Here is a 20,720-nt window from a genome sequence, read left to right as displayed (position 1 = left end):
AAAACTATGTCGTTGCTGCCTAATTGCCTTTGAACTGCAAAACTGATCTCTGTGGGTCTGAGTCAGAATCTGTGTATTTATCTGCCTGTTATACAAAGCATTTTATATAACAATTTTGTTTTTGCTAGAAAAATTTTACTGTATTGATTTGTAATTTGTATTTACCTGCTTTATTAATCATTTCCTGCTGCTAACACAGAAAGAATCTGAGGAAGGAAGCTGGGCCCAGGTAGGAGATTCATATGCTTTAAGACCCTTAATATCATTTAGTAGGCGATGAGAATATAAATTAAGAAACTGTCATAAGTCGTAATATTGTAAACCTTCACTTAGCTCAATATTATACTGATCTGTATAGGTAAATCTAGATTACGTTAATACTTTATATGTCTTTTTTAATTACCATATTTTTAAAATAAGATGATTGCCGTTTCATACCTTGCCTCTTTTAAAAGGGTGCTTTTCTTTCTTTCTCAAAAGAATGATCCAAAACTTAAATTCCTCTGAAATCACTCCTGAATATATTTAATCAGGAAGCATTCAAGTTGGATCTAAAGGGGGAACAAAAAGAAAGAAAAGACTTATTTGGAGTTGCCCATGCCTTCAGATATAACGGAAAGTGTATGAAGAGGGGTTGGAGGTGCAAGTGTTGGCGTTGCAGACCACAGAGTCATTAACATTTATTGAAATGTTTGTATGAGATAGGTGTCTATACTTGGAACAGACCTGTGCTTTTGCAAGGAAGCTGTGCATTTTTTCTACATTTCCACATTTTGGATGACCAAAAGAGAAAATTTATGTTATATTCAATCTGATTGAAACCTTTCAATATAAGAAAAATTTTGGTAGTTATATTAGGACCTGTATATAAACACACAATAGGATTGTATTTGATTTTGATTTTGATAAAAAATTCATCATTGTTCAGAACACACAAAAGAAGAGGAGCAGTTATATTTTCCCTAGAAATGCATATTAGAATTGAGAAATTAGAGCATGATAAGGAACTAAATGGGAATTCTGTAAAAATAATAGAGAATAATATTTCTTTTAAAATATTGGTTTAGTGATAATGGTTGATTTTGGTTTTCATTTTAGCTGTTTTGAACAATGTTGGTAAGAATAGTTTACTTGTTATATTAAAGAATTAGGTTATCTATCTTAGTTTTTGATCCTACCCTGCTTCTTTTAGAGTGTATCTTGATTGATTTCTAGAAAAGGCTGATTATTTCCAGTGATTTTTTGGAAAGCTGATGATCTGCTTTGCTAAACAATGTCCGTACAAAGCTTCAAAATTCTGTCTCTCCAAACCATTTATTCCTTTCTCTGTTTACTGAGGTTTCCTTTTCACATCAACATTTGCCATTACACTGTATGTAGCAATGGCAGTAGTGGCATTGATAAGAGGGAAATGGCAATAATGACATTGACAAGAGGGTAATGACAGATACAAATAAAACAAACCTATCAATATAAAGACAAAATCTTAAAACTCCAGAGTTTGTATAATACTTTCTTTATTAATAAAATACATACTTGGGCAAAATGTAATTCCTTTTGAGAATACAAAGTAAATAGCCAATCATTTTCAATAGGCAAATACTTTAATAAATGAATGCAGAGTTCCATTTTATACCAAATCAAATCAAATACTATCTGAATATTATTTTTGCTTTGTTTCCACATATCGTAGTAATTAAATATCAGTTATAATAATAGGTAATATTCTCCAATTACCATCTCATCTGATTGGTTAAGAAACTTGACTGCTATAAAACAATTCTAGTGTCCGGTTTTTCTACAGACCCTGGCTTATGGAGATATGAACCATGAGTGGATTGGAAATGAATGGCTTCCCAGCTTGGGGTTACCTCAGTACAGAAGTTACTTTATGGAATGCTTGGTAGATGCAAGAATGTTAGATCACCTAACAAAAAAAGATCTCCGTGTCCATTTAAAAATGGTGGATAGTTTCCATCGGTAGGTTTTTGTTTTTTGTTTTTTGTTTTTTTTGCCAAAGAAGAATTAAAATGAAACAATGTATTAACTATACTTTAGTAAAACAAAAATGGATATCTAGAAGATAGAAAATATATGTCATTTGAAACATCGTTTGTTTACATCTACTTGGAAAAATATCTTCATCCAGCAAATTTCAGGGACTTTCTAATTTAGAGCTATGTGCATATTATGTGCCCGAACTTCATGGAAATATATGTGTACAAAATTCTTTTCATAGAGCATAAGTCTATTTTTTGTGGGATTCTTTGAAAATCCCATGTTTGTAATTTTATAGTTGTATGTGTTTCTATTAGAAAATTATTTAGAAAGCATAAACAGATATTCATAGTTTCAACTCTACAAAAATATGGGGTTATAAATTTTATAATTTAGTAACATTCTAGGAAAAACTTTGAGAAGAAATTCTTCATCTAAGACATATTTGTGCTTTTTATTTTTCTATGTCTTTTGGTGAGTTTGCTTATTTGTATATTAATTTCAGAAAAAAGCAATACTGTGTTAGATAACTGTGAGGATGCAGATGAACAACAGGCAATGTCTTTTTCCAAGTTGTTTACCATCCAGCAGATAAAAAGGGATTTGTTGCTATACTGTATCATAAATGCTGTGTTTATGTTAGGTGAAACAATGTCAGCTGGATTTTGGTTTTTTTTTTTCACATATAGTTGATTGTGGCAATAAGTTAATAAATATAACCATAGATGATTTTGGCTTGGGAGACTGTATTTGCTTCTCTCCTGCCCAACATTTAATCAGTGACTGAAGATGGTATAAAAATTAGATATGTTGATGACATAAAATTAGGATAAATAGAGGATAATTGGGGCTTTTGATTCCAACTTATGGAGATATTTTGAATTTTAATGCAGTCGTTGACACTGTTGAATTAAATGTGGTGAAGATAAATATAACAGTGTTTTTTTAAAAACCTATTAAAGTGCTGGATGGAGAATCCATAATTTAACAGAAACTTGTGTGAAAAAGATAAGGAATGTATCATTAGCACGAAACTCTCCATTTTGGTTAATGGCTTGACAAGGCATGTTTAGACTGTGTTTATTGGCAGGGACCACAAAAGTGCTACCATACGGTGACATAACAAAAATAAATTGCATTTATTTATGGGCATCAAATTGTTGTAAGGTGGTAGAAGTCCGATGATAAAGTTGAAGTAGTTAAATACATTTAAATTGGATGAAGGAAGATTTTAAATAAGTTTTCTTATGTTTTAAGATCATTATTATGTGACAGAAGAATTATATTTTCTCTGTTGAGCGTGTGATTTTTAGTTAACACAGGTGTAGATACTAGGGTGAGTGACTTCTACTTACTAGAAGAAACAACTTTGTACCACTCTCAGCTGCCTTGTAGTGTATACATTGTGAGGTAGTGAGTGAGCTCCCTGTCATGGGCAGTTTAGGGCTTCATATTTCATATGGTTGTATTAGATTTTGGGGGTCCAGTTTTTCCATTCTTCACTAGATTGACTTTTAATGCTGTTTTATTACTTTAGTAAAATGTTTTCTATAATGATCAAATTTTTAAAAAAAATACTCAGATGACTTGCTTTTTGTCTGTTCTGGGAAATACCCAAGCTTCATTTTTAAGTTATGCTAATCTCTGACTTAAAGCAAGTAGTACCTGACTGTATATTTCATCCCATGGTCTTTTGGGCCCAGTTTTCCGTCTGACAGACATTTTCATAATATTATATATCCTCTGTATAGTATAATTTTGTTATTCCATATCAAAACTTGGCAGAAACTGACCAAGATGCATTGGTTTAATCTCAAGCTGCCCAATATCTGTGATAGTGATTATGTCAGTATTATCTAGTATACCACTGAATTAGTTTGCTAGGGATGCCACAACAAAAGACCACAACGGGTGGCATAAACAACAGAAATTCATTTTTTTCACAGTTTTGGAGGCTAGAAGTTCAAGATCAAGGAATGAGCAGGTCTGGTTTCTTCTGAGGCCTCTCTCCTGGGCTTGCTGATGGTCACCTTCTCTTGGTGTCCTCACATAAGCCTTTCTATGTGAATTTATATTCCTGTTGTCCCCAAGTGTCCAAATGTTTTTTTAATAAGGTCAGCAGTCAGTTTGGATTAAGGCCCACCCTAATGGTCTCATTTAACTCAATTACCTCTTTAAGGACACTGTATCCAAATGTAATCACATTCTGAATTACTGAGAATTCGAGCTTCCACATGTAAATTTTAGGGGAACACAATTCAACCGACAACACTTGCCTAATGAAATTTTCTTTCCATTTTTCTTTGATTCTGAAATATTTGACTCAATATTGTTTTTATTAAAATGCAGGGCTTAGAAATGCATCTAACAAGTAAGTGTAGCCTGACCAATGTGTATGTCTAAATTTGCTTATATTCCTAAACATGTAAAGTATCACTGATAATCAATGATCTTTACTCTTGAAGTCTACAGATTATTTTTTCCTATCACATCTTCTGCATCTTTATATCTAATGTCACTCAGCCTTCTTATTTTCTCTCTCATAACATCTCTGGTTTATCGATTTTCCTGTCAAGTTTATGACTGTTGTCCTTATTTTAGCAGAACTGAACCCTGAATTGATTTTTTCTGTCTCCTCTGATTACTTATTTTCCCATCTCCTATTTTGCTATGAGATTATTTTTCCTTAAACAGAAAACTTATTTTATTTATTTATTTATTATTTGTTTGTTTGTTTATTTATTTATTAGATGGAGTCTCACTGTGTTGCCCAGAGTGGAGTGAAGTGGCACGATCTCAGCCCGCTTCAACCTCTGCCTCCTGGGTTCCAGCGATTCTTCTGCCTCAGCCTCCCGAGTAGCTGGGACTACAGGCGTGAGCCACCACACCCGGCTAATTTTTGTGTTTTTGGTAGAGACGGGGTTTCACCATATAGGCCAGGTTGGTCTCAGACTCCTGACTTCGTGATCCGTCCGCCTCAGCCTCCCAAAGTGCTAGGATTACAGCCGTGAGCCACCGTGCCTGGCCAAACAGAAAACTTTTACTGTCACCTCTTCCTTCTCTGAAAATTGTCCAATAATTCTGTATCAATTATATGCATTTCATACTTAAAAACAATTCAAGGCTTTCCTTCAAATGCCCTATTTTCCATGTGTAATTGTATTCCTCCTTACTTCCTAGCATGGGTTTTCAGCTCTGGAATGTGTGATCTCGCTAACCACACCTTTAAATTTTCATCTGCAATCTTTTGTTCATGATGCTCCATTTTCCTGAGTCAACCTGTCTCTGCTACTTGATCCTTTAAGGATCAATCAATTTTCTGCTCCTTCCACGTTTCCTTTTCATTCAGTTTCAATATCTGCTGACCTGTTCTTCTTACATGCTTCTGTATCACTTAGAGTTATAAGCTATTCATTTTAGTATTTGGTCCTCTATCCTATTACCTAACTTACTCATGCTTTGTGTTATTTTTCTCATCAGCTTAAGAAGAGAGTATCCATTTCTTATTAATTCCTTACTGTCTCCATAATGGGGACTTTAAATTCTTTTCAAATGAATAAAATATTAATTTGCCTGCACCTAATGTAGGAATAGCTGGATGAAAGACAAAGACACATAGATGAACAATATAATCCATGATGATTTTAAAACTATGGTTTTTCTTATTTTGAAACCATTTTTTTCTATTCCTTAGAAACATTTTGTGCTTAGAATAATTATAAATGTATTTCCCTCCAATACTGAAGGATTTGATTACAAATGTAATTTATTAACTTGTTGCCCTAAGAAGCAGTGCATAGTGTTGACTATGGCTAATCAGAAAACTTTCTCCACCTGCTGAGGTAAACTCACTGTTTTTTTTTTTGTTGTTTTAATTTTTTTTATTAAAAAAAGAACAAGTTTACAGTATGGAATTATGTGCTTAAAGAGGTTGAATTATGACAGAAAAGAACTAGAAAGAAGACGGGAAGCAAGCCAACACGAAATAAAAGGTAATGTGTCTTTCTTTCATACGAAATGCCTTTATTCTGGGGTTTTAACTTTCACTTGTATTAACCTAAAATGTTATATGTGTTACAATGGTCAGTAAGTAGCATAAGCATTTGGCTAGAAGTGTTACTGTTTTTTTTTTTTTTTTTTTTCCATTCTTTTCTAATTAAAATACAGAAACGATATCACCAAGTTATAGGGTAAATATCCCATTTGGGGAATAATCTTGAGTTTTTGAACTGAGATTTATTTATGTGAACCTATTAATTATACATTCTGCTTGTACTAAAGATGTCACCATGCAGATATTTTTGTCAAACTTTTAATGGAACATTCTCAGTATGATTCAGAGAAACATGGTATATCATTTTTATGGCAGTTCATCTTTGGTTTATATCATTTTACTTTTATTTCAGTGCCCAGCAATTTTATTTTTGTAACATTGTATAGTTAAAGAAATTATATAGTGGCTTTATGCAGAAATGATATAAGGATTTTCCCCTATAAACCAAACTAGTTCATTAATAATTTTAGCTGGTAATATTATCAGGAACATTGTAAATTGCTGCAACTGCTATGTGCACAAAAATGTTTTATTTGAATAACAAGAAAAGACACTCCATATTGCAGCTTTGTTAGAAAAAATACTGTATTTAGGCCGGGCGCGGTGGCTCAAGCCTGTAATCCCAGCACTTTGGGAGGCCGAGGCGGGTGGATCACGAGGTCAGGAGATCGAGACCATCCTGGCTAACATGGTGAAACCCCGTCTCTACTAAAAATACAAAAACTAGCCGGGCGTGGTGGCGGGCGCCTGTAGTCCCAGCTACTCGGAGGCTGAGGCGGGAGAATGGCGTGAACCCGGGAGGCGGAGCTTGCAGTGAGCCGAGATCGCGCCACTGCACTCCAGCCTGGGCGACACAGCGAGACTCCGTCTCAAAAAAAAAAAAAAAGAAAAAAAGAAAAAATACTGTATTTAAAAACTAATCATCTAAATGTTGAGAAGTACCTTAATATACCCGAGAAAGAATAATTTCAAAAGAGGAATATGTTAGATTATATTCTTAGAGACCATTCTAGTTTTATTATTGTTGTTGAAGAAAAAAATACATGATTGGATGTAAGATATATGTAAAGGTATTTTTTGGTATAAATTTAAAGGGTTCAAGTGCAATTTTCTTACATGGATATATTTGTGGTAGTGAAGTCTGGGTTTTAGTGTGTCCATCCCCTGAATGATGTACATTGTACCCATTAAGTAATTTCTCATCTTTGGCCACCCTCCCAAACTCCCACCCTTCTGAGAATCCAGTGACTATCACTACATACTCTATGTTCACTTGGACACATTATTTGGTGCTCACTTGTAAGTGAGAGCATGAGGTATTTGACTTTCTGTTTCTGAATTGTTTCACTTAAGATAATGTGAGGGCATTTTCTGCTAAAACTAATCAATCCACTTTTGTTGTTTAAAGAAGAAAAATATTAAGGAAAATACAACCAAAATTTTTAAGGAAAATTTTGGATATTAAAATACTTATTAGTTATATTTCCATTTCCTATTATCCAAGAGTTGATATGTGCAAGCATTATATCAAATTTAGTGGGTGTTTCTACATTACATTAATTGTTCAAAGGTAGGCATGGGTCTCTTTTAATCTTCACTTTTAAGGCTTAATTTAGATAATAAAATAGTATGTATTATATTCTCCAATATTAACATTTAGTGCTGTTTTATTCTTTATTTAAGATTTTTTTTAGGTTTCTATAATTTACATTTTTGATAAACAATGTCAGAAATTACTTTTATCTTTGGCAGGTCTTGGAAAGTACATTAGTTCTAATGGAATGGGCTTGAATGCGTGTGAAAGTGATTGGTTAAAAATAGTTTTCTATGTATGGCTCATCAGAGAGCAGACAGACTCACAATGGATTTCTTGTAACACTTCATTTGATGCATTACTTCAAAGCAAGAAAGTGTTTTTCCATTATCAAAATCGAGTTGTTTGATTTCACTTTATTTTGGGGCCCCAGGAAATTGCAGGTTGTTTTCAGTGCATTGCTGTTCAGTTGAATTGAAATTTGGGAATTAATGGACCAAAGATAGACCCCCAGAAGGAAGTTTGCATTTGACCACACAATGAATGTCTTAGCACACAGATAGATCTTACCCATGGGATACCACTTTGTAGTTTCCTTTCTGAAGTATTTCTATCCAATTGCATTTTATTATGCCTCAGCTCACCACATGAAATGTTTCACATATAGATAGATCTAAAGGAGAGGAATTACCCAGTTGGCCCTATACCGAATGTTATATTAGTATTTGGCAATTGCTGATGAGAGTGTAGCTCTGAGGGAAAAAAAAAAAAAAAAAAAAAAAAAAAAAAAAAAACCTGCCATGATTCACTATGATCACACACAACTCTATCTGATAAATAGCTGTGAATGAGATCATAAATAGCTTGTTTCCTATGACAATCTGGTGACATTTACAGGAATAATACTCAACTGTGACTAGGGGTCTCTTATTATCAGAAGTGTTATTTAACCTTGACCTTAATGAATAGTTTTCTAAAGTGAAAAGACCATGTGAATATCAAGAACCTAGTAACATTTTATTTTTTGCTAAGAATCAGTCAACACTGATCTCTAGCCATTTATTGTTTAGGTCAAGAAGATTTCTACACAGTTTTAAAGTCAATTCATACATTGCTTGGAAACAGATTTATGGAAAGGGATCTAACTTTAAAAATGAAACAAAAAGAAGTATTTTGTTCTGATGAGGAAAAGTTTGAATTCATGCTTTATTTGCCTTTACCTCATAAACAGATCATGTTAAATATTTGATCACTCTTAACTACAGGTGTGATGATGGAATTTTTGATGGGCACCTATTTGCAGAAATATCATGACCATATAATATGTCTTAGACTATCAAAATATAAACCTAACTCTAGAAAAAAACAAACATTCCCTATTTACAAATCCATCTAGTGCAAAGAAAACTGGATTTTGTTTTAATTATTGAGAGCATTGTCACGTTCATTTTTTTAAAATGGTGTCTTTAGTAAAATTAAATGGAGAACTGTTGCTGCCACCCACAAGTACTTGCCTAGCTTTTGGGGTTCAAGTGTAGGGTAACCAGTTGTTAGAATGAATCAGTAACTATCAACAGCAGCTGATTATACAGCCAAAATGTGATGCTAACCAACTCACATCCCATTTTCTGAGGTCCAAAAACCCCAATGGAATAGGCTAAGGAAAACTCAGAGGAAAAGCTACACTTTAGAACTGACTCGGAGAGACAATTAACACATATAATATAAAATTTCTTTATATAATAAAGAATATTAAGGAAATCCTTTGCTTTGCTGAAGACCAGCGGGGAAGAAAGAGGCAAAACTCTGAGGGGGGACAATAAATGTCCTACTTCTTGCAGAAATTCATTCTGCTTTGGATGCAGCAGTTAATAGTAATAAGACTGTGGGACATGGGCATTCCTCTCATGTTCCTTCTTACCTAAATCCGAAGAAAGATCTAGGACATTTCTTTTGAAATGAGATCATTCAATCCACAAATGGAGTTAAGTAGAGAGATGTGAGACAGACATATGTACAACTTCCAGATTCATATGCAGATAGCACTGTGGATTGGCACAGACAGAAAGGACACCAACTAATTTGAAGAACTTTTACTTCTGATAGACTGGAGTACATTAAGTCAGACCAATCTTCCGCCAAGAAGAAATAGAAAGGCTAGATAAATAAATTAATGGTAATAAGGAGCTATTTGAAAATAGTAGAAACCAATTAAGAGAGACAGGAGTTGAGAGGTTATGATCTTGGAAAAAAGAGAAATGTAAGGAAATGGTGAAACTGTCATTCTCTACTGTTTTTCCTCTTTCTAACAGAGAAGCAGGGAACGGAGTTGGGCGGTGGTGGGGATTAGAATGTAGAGGTGCCAAAACTGCTGGGCCTTCCGGAGCAAAGAATCTATATAAAATAATAATAATAAAATAAGTAAGACTGTACTCCTCTAGAGACGTTTGTGGACTTCTAAAAAGGATGGAATTATAAGATAAAAATTGAACAGAAAACCAAAGCCAAAGGGCAATAAATCTAGAAAGAGAACTCTTGTAGTCTCATGATAATACAGTAAAAAAAAAAAAAAGGTTTTAACCACCAAATACACTTTAATTTGAGGTCTCTGATAAGACACACCCTATGACTAAGGGTAAACTTAAAGAGATCAGGCTATTTATAATGTCTATTAATGCTAAAAATAAATTTTATTATATATATTTGAGGTTTGGAACATATTATAGAACACATATAGGTAGTAAAATGGTTACTATAGTGAAGGAGATTCCTAGACTTTATTTTGAAATGTTAAAATTGAAATCTAGCATTGATTTATCTCAATCCTTAATTGGAATAAAGTTGATCTGCCTTTATTATAACTTCAGAAAAACATAAAAGCAAAGTCCTCTCAAGAAGTTGACATTCAGAGCCTCTGCAATTTTTCAATCATATTGTGTGAGAGCCAGTAAAAGAAAAACTCAGACATGTCAGATAATGGCCAAAATGAGGAAAACCAAGATGATAAAATCAGAAAAAAGAAAGATATCCATAGTTGACCCTGACACTGTTTATTAAAAATATGTAAGGAATATAAGTGACAAAATGGAGAATTTAATATAGTTGGAATCAATATGTTTAACAAATAATCAAATGAAAATTTGAAGAAGTGAGAAGTATAAAGACTTTAATTGAGAACGCAATAGGTGGTTTAACAATAGAAGAGAGTTTAGTGAAATAAAAGATCACTTGAAAATATCTAGCCCCACATATGACAAGAAACAAAAAGGATGAGTGATATAAAACATCATTAGAGACATTGGACATGGTGAGGTAGGTAGGAGACAATAAGAAAGACACAATATTTGAAAAAATACTGGTGGAGACATAAAAAGAAAATAACTGAAATGATAATCCACAGACTCAAAGTTCTCGATGGACCCCACGTGAGACTATAAACAAAAGGGAAAATAAAAACACATCTAAACATATTAAAATAGAGCTACTGAAAACCATGAATTCTCATGCCACAAAATCTTAGAATCTGCCAGAGTAAACTCCACAATAATTTCAAAGGCACAACATAAGATAACTGATATTGCTCAAGTAAATAATGCTAGAGGAAGATGGAATTATAACCTTAAAACGGTGAATCAAACTAACTTCTTACTTTGAAGTATGTCCCTCAATATTAAAGACAGAATTAACATACTTTCAGACAAACGATTTCTGAGAGATTATTTCACGAGAAAAAAAACAAATACAAAATAAATATTAGAATAAGTGATTCAGGCAGATGGAAAGATCATAAAGATAATTTTAAAAATGCACACATGATGGAGGAGAACTGAAAAATGTATGGGTAAATTTCATAATAATAGTAAAAACAATAATATCTGCAGGGCTTAAATTTTACATAGAATTAAAATACATAACTATAATGCAAAAGGCTGGAAGGGAATAAGTGAAATTAAATTGTTTGAAAGTCTTTGCATTATCTAGAAAATAATAAAAGGAATAATTCATAATATACTCTAATAAGAACACATTATAAGCTTTAAGTGCCACTACTAAAACAATAATATAAAGTGTAAATATAAAAAGCTAACAGAGGGCTGGGCATGGTGGCTCCTGCCTATAATCTCAGCACTTTGGCAGACCAAGGCAGGTGGATCACCTGAGGTCAGGAGATGAAACCAGCCTTACTAACATGGTGAAACCCCATCTCTAGTGAAAATACAAAATTAGCCAGGCATGGTGGCGCATGCCTGTAGTCCCAGCTGCTTGGGGGGAGGCTGAGGCAGAGTTGCTTGAACCTTGGAAGCAGAGGATGCAGTGAGCAGAGATCATGCCATTGCACTCTAGCCTGGGCAACAAGAGTGAGACTCTGTCTCAAAAAAAAAAAAAAAAAAAAAAAAAAAAGCTAATGGAGTGGTAGAATAAAACAAGAAAACATAATAAAAGGCAAGAAAGAGAGAAAAGGAACAAAGAACAGGTAGGACAAATAGAAAGATGGTAGAATTCAACTCAAATATCAAAGTAATAATATTAAATGAGCAAGAACTAACTATTTCAATTTAAAGACAGATTGAAAAACAATGATATGCTGTACACAACAGACACACTTTCAATATAAGAACACAGAAAACATTAGTAAAGGAGGTACACATGCAAATATTAACCAAAGCTGCTATGATTCTTCTAATATCAGAATATAAACTTTAAGGCAGGAAACATACTAGAAATAAGTTGGCTATTTTCAAATAATAGAAGGGAAGATATAGCAAATTAGTATACATCTAATATGTAGATTTAAAATACAGGAAGTAAAAACTGACAAACTTTAAAAGTATCAGACATTTTCAGTTCATAGTGGGTGTTACTGATTAAAACTACAATGAGACACCCCATGTATTAGTTTGTCGGGGCTGCTGTATCAAAATTCCACAGATTGTGTGTCTTAAACAACAGAAATTTGTTGTCTCACAGTTCTAGAGACTAGAAGTTCCAGATCAAGGTATTAGCAGAGTCAGTTCCTACTGAGAAGAATCTGTTATTTGCTTCTCCCCTGGCTTCGGGTGATTTGCTGGCAATCTTTGATGTTCTTTGGCATGTAGGCACATCACCATGATCCCTACCTTCATCGTCATATAGTGCGCTCCATGTGTGCATGTCTATTTCCAAATTTTGCCATTTAAGAAAGATAACAGTCTTACTGAATTTGAGCCAACTCTATTGACTCATTTTAATTGATCATTTCTATAAAGACCTGATATCCAAGTAAGGTTACGTTCTTAGGTGCTGGAAGTTAGGGCTTCTACATGAATTTGGGGGAACACAATTCAACGCATAATACCATACACCTACCATAATGGCTAAAAATTAAGCAAGACAAAACAAACATGAGAAACACAAAGCACTGGTAAAGATGAAGATGTTCAGACATTAATAATGTGAGTTTAAATTGTGAGAGTGGAATTTGCTTAGCAATATCTGCTAACAAGTAAACACATAACAATTCTGTTCCTTGTTATTTATTCTACTGTAACATGTAAATATACAAAATACATGTATAACAATATTCAAAGCAGCACTTTATTATTTTTTTATTTCAATAGTTTTTTGGGGAACAGGTGCTGTTTGGTTATATGGTGATTTGGTTAGTAGTGATTTTTCTGACATTTTTGTCCACTCATCACCTAAGCAGTGTACCCTGTACCCAGTGTGTGGTTTTTTATCCCTTGCCATTCCCCATCCTTTCCCCCTCAAAGCAACACTATTCTTAATAACCCAAAATGGAATCTACTCACATGTCCATCTACAGTAGAACGGAGACATTGCAGCATAATCAAGCAATGGAATGCTAGATAGCAATGATCATGAACACACCACTGCTGTTTGCTAAAGCATAGATAAATTCCATATTGAATGAAAGGCAGACAAAAAAGTACATATTGTATGATTTTATGTATGAAAAGCTAAAAAAAAAATTAAATCAGGCAAGGCGATTCGGTAATGAAAGTAGTCAGAATATTGGTTACTGTTAAGTGAGAATGGTGCCTGAGAAGGTGCATGAGGGAACTTCTGTGGGTCTGTGCTATCATTTTATTGCTTCAAAGTTATACACAAGAACACCTAAGTTGGTTATAAATGAATAAAATAGGATAAATAAGGCTTTTCAAAGACTCATCAAAACATATTTAAAACATGCTTTTCAAAGGCTTATTGAAACAGTTATTTAAAACAGTTAAAAGTTGAAGAATATTTCCTGAAAGATTTTTATCCTTTTTCTGAAAAAGTTATACACTTCATTAGAAAGAAAAAATCAGACAGGAAACTTACTTTTACTTAAATAGTAATTATAGTTTCCTTTCCCCTTCTATGGGTAGTAAAAATGTTTTAATTTTTTTCTCATATCCCCTTAAGTTTCTTAAAATTCTTTCTTTTCTATGGATGATTTTAGTTCTGACTGTTTTACTGGTTTTTACGTAGCATTCTGCCAATTTTTAATGGGAAGATACTGAAGAAAATAAATGATAAAACATAATTTGATGTTTTTATCTAAAAAAAAGAAACATGACATATTTCTCTAAAAGTTTTATTTTTAGAAAATAAAAATCAAAGGATTTTGTTCCTCAATAGAATATTACTTTCAATAGAGCGGAAGCAATTTTTGACATTTGACTGAGTGCTTGAATTTTGCGTTAGCATGTGATTGGGAAAAATGCATTGGAATATAATAGTAAAGTAAGTATCCATCTGTTGATGCCCTATATTATCTTACTGTTCTGTTCTTATGTATTACTTCAGGTGAAAAAAAAAAATCTTCTATTCTATATGCCCATGTTTAGGTAGTGATTAATAAACACTTCTGATGAAAGACAGTATTACAATCTCCTCTGCTGTTTACTGAAGAGGCATGTATCAAGGCACAAATAGGAAATGTCTCCATCTGGTGGTAAAAATATTGAACTTCAGACAGACCCCTAGGGCTCTAGTATGAAAACAAGAAAAACACAGACACCTTGTTCTATGCGACTGAAGTGCTGTCATTTTAGGTATAACAAACACTCTGAAAAAGAACAACTTTTTAAATAGAGATTCGAAAGGGTTAAATATTAAAACAGTAATTACACGCAAATGAAGGGAGCCAGATGCATTAGAGTGTGAATAAATCAGCATAAATGTGACCTGGCCAGATACCCATAGCTCATTTCAGCCAGTGGTTCTACTATGCAAAATACTGCATCCTAAAATGATGCATCTCTTTTCCTAGACGTGTTGGTGTGGAGCAATGACCGAGTTATTCGCTGGATACAAGCAATTGGACTTCGAGAATATGCAAATAATATACTTGAGAGCGGTGTGCATGGCTCACTTATAGCCCTGGATGAAAACTTTGACTACAGCAGCTTAGCTTTATTACTACAGATTCCAACACAGAACACCCAGGTAGGTCGCTTTTTGCTGTAGTCTTGATGTGTTCTGGTTTATCTAATGATAATCTAAACTTTTAGGGAAAAAAATGGCTGTGTATTCATGATTGTTAATGAAAGTTAGCTCAGTGTTTGAAATATGTCACTGGAGGTTTAATTTCAGGCTAGTGGATTTCTAGCCAAGAAACATCATACAATTAAACAAGAAAGGGATTTAGAAGTTATGTGGCCCAGTCTCCCACCTGAATGCCAGATTCCACTAAATGAAATCCCTGACAGATGGCCATCAGTCTCTGCCTCTCTGAGAGGCAGTCATTTCTATTTACATGTATGAATTATACAGACCATTAGCATTGGATATGCCAGTGATTCCCAAAACTGGATAATAATTTGAATCAGTATAGTTCCTTATGAATAAAAAATAAAACCTGCAACCCACGTCATAGTCCTAAGACATCAGTTATCAAGAGATAGGGCATTGGAATCTTTATTATCAAAACTTTCCTCAAATGATAATCGCTGGTCAGGTTTGAGAACCACCTGCATAGGTTTGATAAAAATTTGGCAGTCTAATTTCACTTTTTATTTCGTTTTTACATATTTCAGAGATTAAAGAAAATACTCAATTGAAATAAAGTAACGAAGTGAGACCAAAGCCTCTTGACCTCAGACGTTTATGCAAAGCTGTCTCTCTACTGTTCACAGACAAAAAAAAAAAAAAAAAAAAAAAAAAAAAAAAAAAAAAAAAAAAAACCAAAAAACCAACAACGAAAAAGTATATATATTTTTTGTAGTTAAAATTTACAATGGCTAATAATAGACATAGAGGACTAAAAACTTTAAAACCCATAAATAAAGTATGTTTTATAATACATTCTCAGATAAATAGGAGCTACATGATTTTTAAAATAAAATGCGATTTCAGTGATGGTAACTGTAATTTGACGTCAACAGGCAAGGCAGATTCTTGAAAGGGAATACAATAACCTCTTGGCCCTGGGAACTGAAAGGCGACTGGATGAAGTAAGTGTACCTGTTATTCAAAAGAGATCTGAGAGAGTAAAAGAAAAATGATAGACCATCTTTGTTTTTACTGAATAGTGCCTGGAAATTAATCAAATGACTGTTCTATGGTTAGAATCAAGAATTTTCTCCAGGTTTGTTGTTAAATATTCAATCTTATTACTTAATTTTGGAAAGAGCTGTATTGATTCATAAATATTATCATTTCGGCAGTTAGAGATACTAAACAGTTATTTACAAAACTTTTTTATGAGTTGTGACTGCAAAATGTTGGGCAACATTTTTTAAAACAATTAGAAAAAAATTAAAACACTAATGTTGATATATTCAGCTTTTTAATAAAGAGTGCATTTATTTCTCAAATATCAGTATATCTTGCCAGGAAATTTTAGAAAATTAAAACGAGGATAAAACTTGCTTCAATAAATGGGAAGCTTTTTATTATTTTGTATATCGATACTGAGTTTTCCTTCAAAACAGATTAATAACATTTTAACAGTCATAGAATTTGAAAGCTATATTGAGTATAAGAATCACTATATAATATATTCATATTAAATTATTTGGAAAATAATAAACATGTAGGTAGCCTCCCAGGATGAATGAATACGAGGGATATCAGCAAATGCTGTGGACTGTAGACATTTTAATAGTCTTTCTGAGTTTTTCTACAGGGTCTTTCTGGAAGAAGTGCGAAGGAAACCTGAGCATGAAATAGAAAATAAAGAGATGCATAATTCTGTGTTGCAAAGTACAAGTGTTTCTTGCCACAAAGACAAGCTGATTAAAATTATTTTGTGAAGAACTCAGCAAATCCAAATATGGACCAATCATTCTATATTCAAATAGGCAGGACAGATAATCTTGGTATTATAAAATCCACTCTGTCCTTATGGTAGGGATTATAAAGAGATAAGTTCTACAGTCTTATCTAACTCAGCTAACTTCTGCTAAATTCATGCTCTTATTCAATCAGAATAATGATTAATATTTTTAAAAGCCTAGTCTTGTAAGTTGCATGACAGTCTTTTTAATCCTTACTAGAAATTATTGATTCAAAAAGGTAGTCTTATAAACTCATATACCTTAAAATACAATTATTCTTTCTTAAAAGTTGCAAAAATTTCTAATAAAAAATTATTGAAGGCTTGTCATATTGCTACGTTCTCTTAGGAGCTGTCCAGGTATGGGGTGGCTTCTTGATAGTAATGAACTAGAAGAAAAGTCTATGGAGCCAATTAAATGAGATGCGACTCTTTGTCTTTAAACTATGCTGCTGCTGCTTCTTATTTTTAAAAGCACAAAATATAATTTTGTCATTTAAACCCTCTAGTCTCTTTTGTTCAATTTTATTTATCTATTTATTTATTTATTTATTTATTTATTTATTTATTTATTTTTAGTGTGAGCAAAAATAACCAACTTTCTTAGAACAGTAGTCGACTTATTTCTGAGGTTTTGCTGATCACATTCAGATTCCACTGAAATAATTTGAGAGGTGTCAACAACCTTATGCAGACTTTGGCTCCAATTAAAAGAATTAATCCTATCTCATGAAAACGTTTCCCCATGATATTGTTGTTTATAGTTCTGTTAACTTTCTGCATTAACAATATGTTGAAAGAACAGAAGTCAGGAATCATAATTCAAACCTTCAACTCTAAAAACTGGCTTTTTTTTTGGCCAGGCGAGGTGGCTCACGCCTGTAATCCCAGCACTTTGGGTGGCCGAGGCGGGTGGATCACGAGGTCAGGAGATCGAGACCATCCTGGCTAACAGGGTGAAACCCCATCTCTACTAAAAATATAAAAAATTAGCCGGGCGAGGTGGTGGGCGCTTGTAGTCCCAGCTACTCTGGAGGCTGAGGCAGGAGAATGGCGTGAACCCGGGAGGCGGAGCTTGCAGTGAGCCGAGATCGCCGCACTGCACTCAGCCTGGGCGACAGAGCAAGACTCCGTCTAAATGAATAAATAGAATCAAATAAAAATTGGCTTTTTGTTTTTTTGTTTGTTTGTTTTGTTTTTTGTTTTGTTTGACGGAGTTTCGCTCTTGTTGCCCAGGCTGGAGTGTAGTGCTGCGATCTCGGCTCACCGCAACCTACGTCTCCTGGACTCCAGCGATTCTCCCACTTCAGCCTTACAAGTTGCTGGGGTTACAGATATGCGCCACCACGCCCATCTAATTTTGCATTTTTAATGGAGACAGGGTTTCTCCATGTTGGTCAGGCTGGTCTCGAACTCCTGACCTCAGGTTATCTTCCCACCTCGGCCTCCCAAAGTGCTAGGATTACAGGCATGAGTCACCACGCCTGGCCAAAACTGGCTTATTTTTAAGCCCCTAGCTACAACACTGTAAGGAGTTGTGTAGCTCTACAGTGTAACATAGTGTTTTATAAGCCTGAAGACTATTTATGCTTAATGCAAAAACTTCTCCAAGAATCAAGAAGTCATAGAGGCTGCAACTGTGAAATTCTGTTTGTTTTCTACATTTACACACATTTGGAGGTCTAGGGCAATGAAAAACACAGCAGTTGGGAAGAGTAGCAGACATCTCTTGATGTGCAAAATGGCTACCACACTGAAACAAAATGTAGGTTTTAATGATAAGGATTGAAACGGTGGATATGTTATTATATAAAAATGATTTTAGTTTTCCCTGATTGACTTTACATGTCCCTTAACTAATATAGCAGTCTACAAAGACTACCTTGTAGAGTTATTCACTATAACATAGCACAAATTACTATGTTGAGTGACTATAGACCTATTATTTCAAATGCCAGAATGAAATCAAATGAGATATTAGGATACACAACATATACTTGGCTATAACTTCGTGGAATAGATAGTCCTTCCCTAGGTAAGAAACAGTGAGATGAGAAGACAAGACCTATGTGGAATGATTCATATTTTCCTCAGAATTAGACACATAATATTCATTAACTGCTGAATTATGTATTGCTACTTGCCAATTTGGAGGAAAATAATTGTGTCTGTAAAAGTACTTCGTGTATACACACAGGGAGAAGAGATTATTTCATTAAGGCCTAACAAAATCAGCAACCAGAATTAAAATGTAATTGCTGTGCTACATTCTAAAATGTGGATTCATCCTAGGATCTGTCCAAGTAGAGACACTAGCCTATGTGGGGTATAATGTTGCTTCTAATAGTAATGAACTAGGAAAAAAGTCTATTGGGCCAATTAAATGAGATGTGACTCTCCGCCTCTGTGTATATTAAAATACACATTATTAAAATGTAACCAGGGTAACATTATGCTTTCAGTGGCACCCAAGGACCACATGTACTTATTGAAAGGATGGTGTCCAGGCTATACAGATTTTTCAACAAATTGCAAATTAATTCTGTGTCACCTAAAACTTCACAAATCACACATTTAGAGTGTCTTGTACAGATATAATAATAGGCTACAGTATCTCCTATTAGCCATGTCATCTGAAATATAGATTTCCCTGAAATAAATACCTACATTGTATTTGTGTACATAAAAGTCATTTCATTCAAGTGTGTGAGTTAAATGTAGTCTACTCAACAACTGATTCAATTAAGTATATCATCTCATTCCATAAAACCAGTAGTGGAACAATGTATATCCAATATTTATTTTGGAAAACATTGGTGACTTATTTTAGGCTTTCAAAGATATTTACTGTATAGATGTCAACCTTAAATCTGAAATTGTATGAAAAGTTTTATTTAAAAATGTATATATCAAATCTCCTATAGTCTTGTTTTGGAATCATAGAACTGCCTCGATAAAGCATGATTCCATATGTATACTTGACGGACTAAATGTAAATAATCTATGTTACATGTTTCTAAGCACACTGCTTTAAGCACATGGACTAGTTTACTTGTTTTCGTAACATCACATTATAACTGTACTGGCAGAGTGATGACAAGAACTTCAGACGTGGATCAACCTGGAGAAGGCAGTTTCCTCCTCGGGAAGTACATGGAATCAGCATGATGCCTGGGTCCTCAGAAACATTACCAGCTGGATTTAGGTTAACCACAACATCTGGGCAGTCAAGAAAAATGACAACAGATGGTACAGTAGTTTTGTGTTGCTGCTTATAAAGCAAAAAGCTTGTTTCGCCAAAGCTTGTATAATTCTCTGACCTTGCTTTCTGGAACTATTTTCTTGAGTTGGTTTGCTCTGCTTGAAATTTACTTTGCTCTCATCACAAACCAGACTCCTTTTTACACTGCTATTGCATGAACTCATGGCACTTTGTTCACATTTTCAAAATAATTTATAACATCCTAAAAAGAACAATTTGGCTAATGTCCACCTCTGGGAGGAACAATAAACATCTGCATGATTTGTGTTTCTTTAGTCTTCTATTCCCAAAATTAACAATTTGTTTAAGTTAGAGGTTGGACTTGGACTAAAGATTCATAGTAAATGGAAATTAACTCCACTGTCCCCCTACATGTTGAAATACTGTGGGTTTTATATGTCATCTTAGAAATTCAGACTCATCAGATATTTTTTCCCTCTGACCAAAGCAGAAGCCCTTAAATAAACAAGCACGAACATGAGAAGAGAATTAAAGAAACACAAAACACAGTAATTTCCCAATTACTATTTCCTTCTGTGGACATTAGACTTAAGCTATCTAATTTACAAAAGAAAACCGTCATTCCAGAGGAGAGACAACTTTGAAATAG

At 33.8% G+C, this 20,720-nt stretch overlaps 1 protein-coding gene across 10 annotated transcripts in view; it reads left to right on the top strand.

The window, feature by feature from the left end:
• The window catches only part of PPFIA2 (PTPRF interacting protein alpha 2), a 516,020-nt gene that overhangs the window by 490,917 nt on the left and 4,383 nt on the right, over positions 1 to 20,720 (top strand). For 5 of the 10 annotated variants that reach the window (XM_025402781.1, XM_025402785.1, XM_025402783.1 and 2 more), the window contains 6 exons: positions 200 to 229; positions 1,787 to 1,980; positions 5,893 to 5,990; positions 14,842 to 15,017; positions 15,956 to 16,024; positions 19,938 to 20,097. In XM_025402781.1, the coding sequence (XP_025258566.1) occupies positions 200 to 229; positions 1,787 to 1,980; positions 5,893 to 5,990; positions 14,842 to 15,017; positions 15,956 to 16,024; positions 19,938 to 20,097 (727 nt within the window). The remainder of the gene's footprint in view (positions 1 to 199; positions 230 to 1,786; positions 1,981 to 5,892; positions 5,991 to 14,841; positions 15,018 to 15,955; positions 16,025 to 19,937; positions 20,098 to 20,720) is intronic. The other 5 variants (XM_025402782.1, XM_025402787.1, XM_025402786.1 and 2 more) reach the window with 2 other exon arrangements.

The sequence above is a fragment of the Theropithecus gelada genome, chromosome 11, assembly GCF_003255815.1.
Source record: "Theropithecus gelada isolate Dixy chromosome 11, Tgel_1.0, whole genome shotgun sequence".
Classification (NCBI taxonomy): domain Eukaryota; kingdom Metazoa; phylum Chordata; class Mammalia; order Primates; family Cercopithecidae; genus Theropithecus; species Theropithecus gelada.
The sequence above is the reverse complement of the archived record's forward strand: the minus strand, read 5'-3'. Positions and strand labels throughout refer to the sequence as shown.